This window comes from Nestor notabilis, unplaced genomic scaffold (assembly GCF_000696875.1).
Source record: "Nestor notabilis isolate BGI_N333 unplaced genomic scaffold, ASM69687v1 scaffold26898, whole genome shotgun sequence".
Classification (NCBI taxonomy): Eukaryota; Metazoa; Chordata; class Aves; order Psittaciformes; family Psittacidae; genus Nestor; species Nestor notabilis.
The window spans coordinates 1-3780 of NW_009940052.1; the positions used below are offsets into that span (position 1 = coordinate 1).

Sequence of the window (3780 nt, forward strand, 5' to 3'; positions counted from 1 at the left end):
ATCCAACAGGATTCTGGCCTAGGGAAGGAAGCCGGGCTCTGGGCTGCACTCGTGGCGTTGGGCCGGGTCCCGGGCTCTCTCGTTTTCCCCTGCCCGCTGTATGTGTGAGCCAAGGCCTGGGGCTGCTGCCTCCTTCCCCGGTGTGGCAGCCTGTGCCCGCAGCGTTCCGAAGGCCCGTGCTGTTGGCGCGGGGTTGCTGGCAGGCTTTGCTGCAGTGCTGCCTCTGCGGTCAGTGCAGGGTCGTGGTTTGGAGTGACAGGGGTCTGCCTTTTCTTCGCAGATTGCACAAAGACACACACACAGCCTGTTTGAGTAAGACCAGGATGGAGGAGTCCGGTGGGGATCTTCCCATCCAGAGAGTTGCCATCCTGCCCGAGTTGTCCTGTGATCACTTCACCGTAACAAACGTGTGAGTCTGTCTGGTGTGCTGTAAGAGCCAGTCTGTTCGGCTGCTAACACTGTTAAGGCTAAAATGCTTCCTTATGAGCAGTTTTATTGTTTCTGTGTAACTGCCCTCAGATAAGAGATACCGTGAGCCTGTGATGAACACTTCTATTGCCACCTGCAATATCTATTTTAGCCAATTTTGTGCTTCAGTATCTCTTGCATACTAATCATTACTTTTCATGTGTTACAAAACTAAGCAAAGGAACTAATCAGATTATTGGATCCTATTTAGGAGTTACACTGATGGCAGTGTTTTCAAAAGCTGTCATCAGATCCCTTTCATCATGGAACACAGCACTTGGTCTGTTGAATTCTTCAAAAGTGTCTATGTTTAATGCCTCATGAAGATCTGACCCTAACTGTGAATACAGCCTTTCTTTGAAAACATAACTCTTGTGGTATCCACGGTGTTAGTACTTAAAAGCACTTAATACTTGCAATGCGTCACTATTATTTTTATATTTTCCTAGGGGCATTTAATACTGTTCATTTTGTAGTAGTTTACTGCACATAAGAATTACAATTTTTAGTATTTAAAACCCCTCTTCTGTTCTGCAGAATAAGGTTAGCAATGTGAATGTGAAGGCTGAGTAAATATAGTGGTGCTGCCTTATTAGGCTGTGTGGTGGTGTTTTGCCAAAAATCCAGGAATATCTGTAGACTTCTATACCAGCGTGAGTTTGTGTCAGATTTAGAACTGAGTTCTGCAGCTTTCGATGATTCAGGGGGAAGGAATTATTTTTAAAACTCATTTTAAAACTACATTTCCAGTATCTTGATGGAAATGTTTGTTTTCTAGGGTGGAAGTGCTGAGATCTTTGGTGGCTTTAACTGACCCTTCAGGAGGGGAAGCTGACTCAGCCTCGAGAGAAAGTGAGTGACTAACAGACTTTCCATGTCTGTTTACTGTATCGTTTCAGAAGAACCTACAGTTAGGAGCTGAGCTTATTCTAATAATGTATTAGATCTGTTTCTGTAATTCTTGTTTTTGTGAGTTGAGCTGAAGTGTGTTTGCCAACACTGATTGCCTGGCCAGTGGTAGTGTGATCATCAGTGCCTCTGTTCTGCAAGGTTCCCTTCAAACAGGTGGCAGAATGAATCGGGTATTCCAACCACTACTCAAGTCAGGCTTTAAATCACATGTCTTTTTACTGACTGAAGGGCTAGCTTTTGTAAACCCTTGGCTGCACCTTCCCCTTGTTTCCATGCCCAAGCATGGCATGTGTGATTAATCTTCTTAATCTAGTGGGATTGATTTCTGCAGCTGGTTTATCTTCTGATTCCAGGAATCTAACAATGACATGAGAGTTTAGACCTAAGGAAGGTGTGGAGCTTGTACTTCACATCACTTTAAAGCAATCCTGAAACTGTAGCCCTGATATTATTGTGGCTTCTCTGCCACTGACTTTGACAAGTGATAGTGTCCTTCATAACAGGCAGAACATGATGATTATTGGGACAGGAGGTGCAGTGGCTAATGCAATAAAGGATCATATGGCCAAAAAGTGTGAGAGATTAGGATGTGTTTTCTGGATTTATACAGTATGATTAATGCAAGGTATAATTTGGAGAGGTCATTCCTGACTCTTGAAGATGTTATGGGGTATTCACATTTGCTCAGGAACATTATGCTCATCTCTTAGTAATTGGACCGGCTGTAAACTTTAATGAAATTTGATGGGCAATGCTATTTTTAATTACTTCATATTCTTGTATTGAGTCTTGTGTAACTCTTAACATGCATTCATTCCTTAAATAATGTTTTTATTTGAAGGAAATTGCTTAGGAATCCCTGAAGTGCAGCTGCCTGTTATGTTTCAGTAGTAATTATTCTGCACAGCACAGATTGATAGTCTCATACTTGGTTCTCATTTCACAGTTGAATTTTTGTGCTCCTTTGTATTCTAGGCACTAAACTCGCTGGGCATTTGGAAACCCATATTTGCAGCTGTTCCTGGGCCTACATCAAAGACCTCAGTGGAGTGGCAGCTTGAAGATGGGAGATCAGGATGCAGGTGAACCCTTTCTGGGGATAGTGGCTGGCGGGGCCAAAGACCACGAAGGAGCTCTTCCCTCAGACACAGTGTCGCTCAGCGATTCTGATTCTGATGATATGGGGTTAGCAGATGAAGCAGAAGTTGATACAATATCTCCTGAGGAGCCGTCTGTAGATGATGGGGATTACAGGTCAGTGGAGACCCCTGACTCTTCAAACAGCAGTCACAGATCTCCTGTCCAGCCATTCCATCTGAGGGGCATGAGTTCTACGTTCTCTCTCCGTAGCCAGAGCATTTTTGATTGCCTGGAGGAGGCAGCCAAGTTGTCTGTGCCCTCAATGCCTGAAGATAATGTTGTTGATGGGAGATTTAAGCGTCCATTGCCTCCACCCACAGTTTCAGGTAGCGTAATTCCAGAGAGGCTGGGAAAGCAAGCCAAAGCAGTGCAGGCTCCCAAAACCTCTCCTGCAGTGCCTGACTATGTGGCACACCCAGAGCGCTGGACCAAATACAGCCTAGATGGAGTTTCAGAGTCTAGTGACAAGACTAACAGGGCAGTGGCCATGGAATTTCTAGAGGGTCTGAAGAAAAGAGGGAAGGAACAAAGCTCAGCTACCCAAGATAGCTACACCCCATACTTCAACCAGGACCCTTCCAGCTGTGGAGCTGGAAGGATTGTCTTCACCAAACCAGCAAAAAGGGGTGTGGATGGACTGGAAAAGAAAACATCAGCAGGGGAGGATGATAAGAAACACATGAAAACAGATCTGAAAGGAAAATCTCTTAGGAAAACTGATGATTTTGGGGAGGAAGATAAGGTAGAGCTGGGGCACCTAGATAGTGGAAGTAGTAAGGCAACAGAGGAGGAGTGCATGATGGCAGGGGACCTGAATGCAGAAGGTAAGCTTAGTGCAAAGTTTAGTGGCACAGGTGAAGAGCCATTGGTGGAAACAGTTGGATTCCACTGCAGTAAGAAAAAGAATAGGAAAAATTTCCGACCTAAAGCAGACGATGAAGGGGAGGAGGAAGATTCCTGAGGAATGGAGCTCACTGTAAACATCCAAGGACTTGTATTGTCTTCGGATATGTTTGGGGTTTTTTTCTCTTGACTTTTTTTTTTCCCCCTGGTCTGGAAACGACATGATAGCTTTTTGTGTAACAGTTTGCATTGTGGCCACCAAGAACATTTTGTGCTGTTAGAAATTAAGCTCCCTAAAAAACGCTACACTTCATGTTCGTGAGAAATCTGTGGGCACAGGATAGTTGCAGCCTAGCAGGAGAGAATACAGTGTTCTTTGTTTGCTTGAGCAGCTTCCTGGGGCTTGTGCTGGAGCTG

General features: G+C 44.7%; 1 protein-coding gene across 1 annotated transcript; it reads left to right on the forward strand.

Annotated features, from left to right (window-relative positions):
* The first annotated feature begins 311 nt into the window (after positions 1–311).
* Positions 312–3481, forward strand: TSSC4 (tumor suppressing subtransferable candidate 4). Its single transcript, XM_010020168.1, has 2 exons — positions 312–409; positions 2356–3481. Exon 2 carries the CDS (start codon positions 2444–2446, stop codon positions 3479–3481), a length of 1038 nt encoding a protein of 345 aa, XP_010018470.1. The 5' UTR covers positions 312–409; positions 2356–2443.
* The last annotated feature ends 299 nt before the right edge of the window (positions 3482–3780 follow it).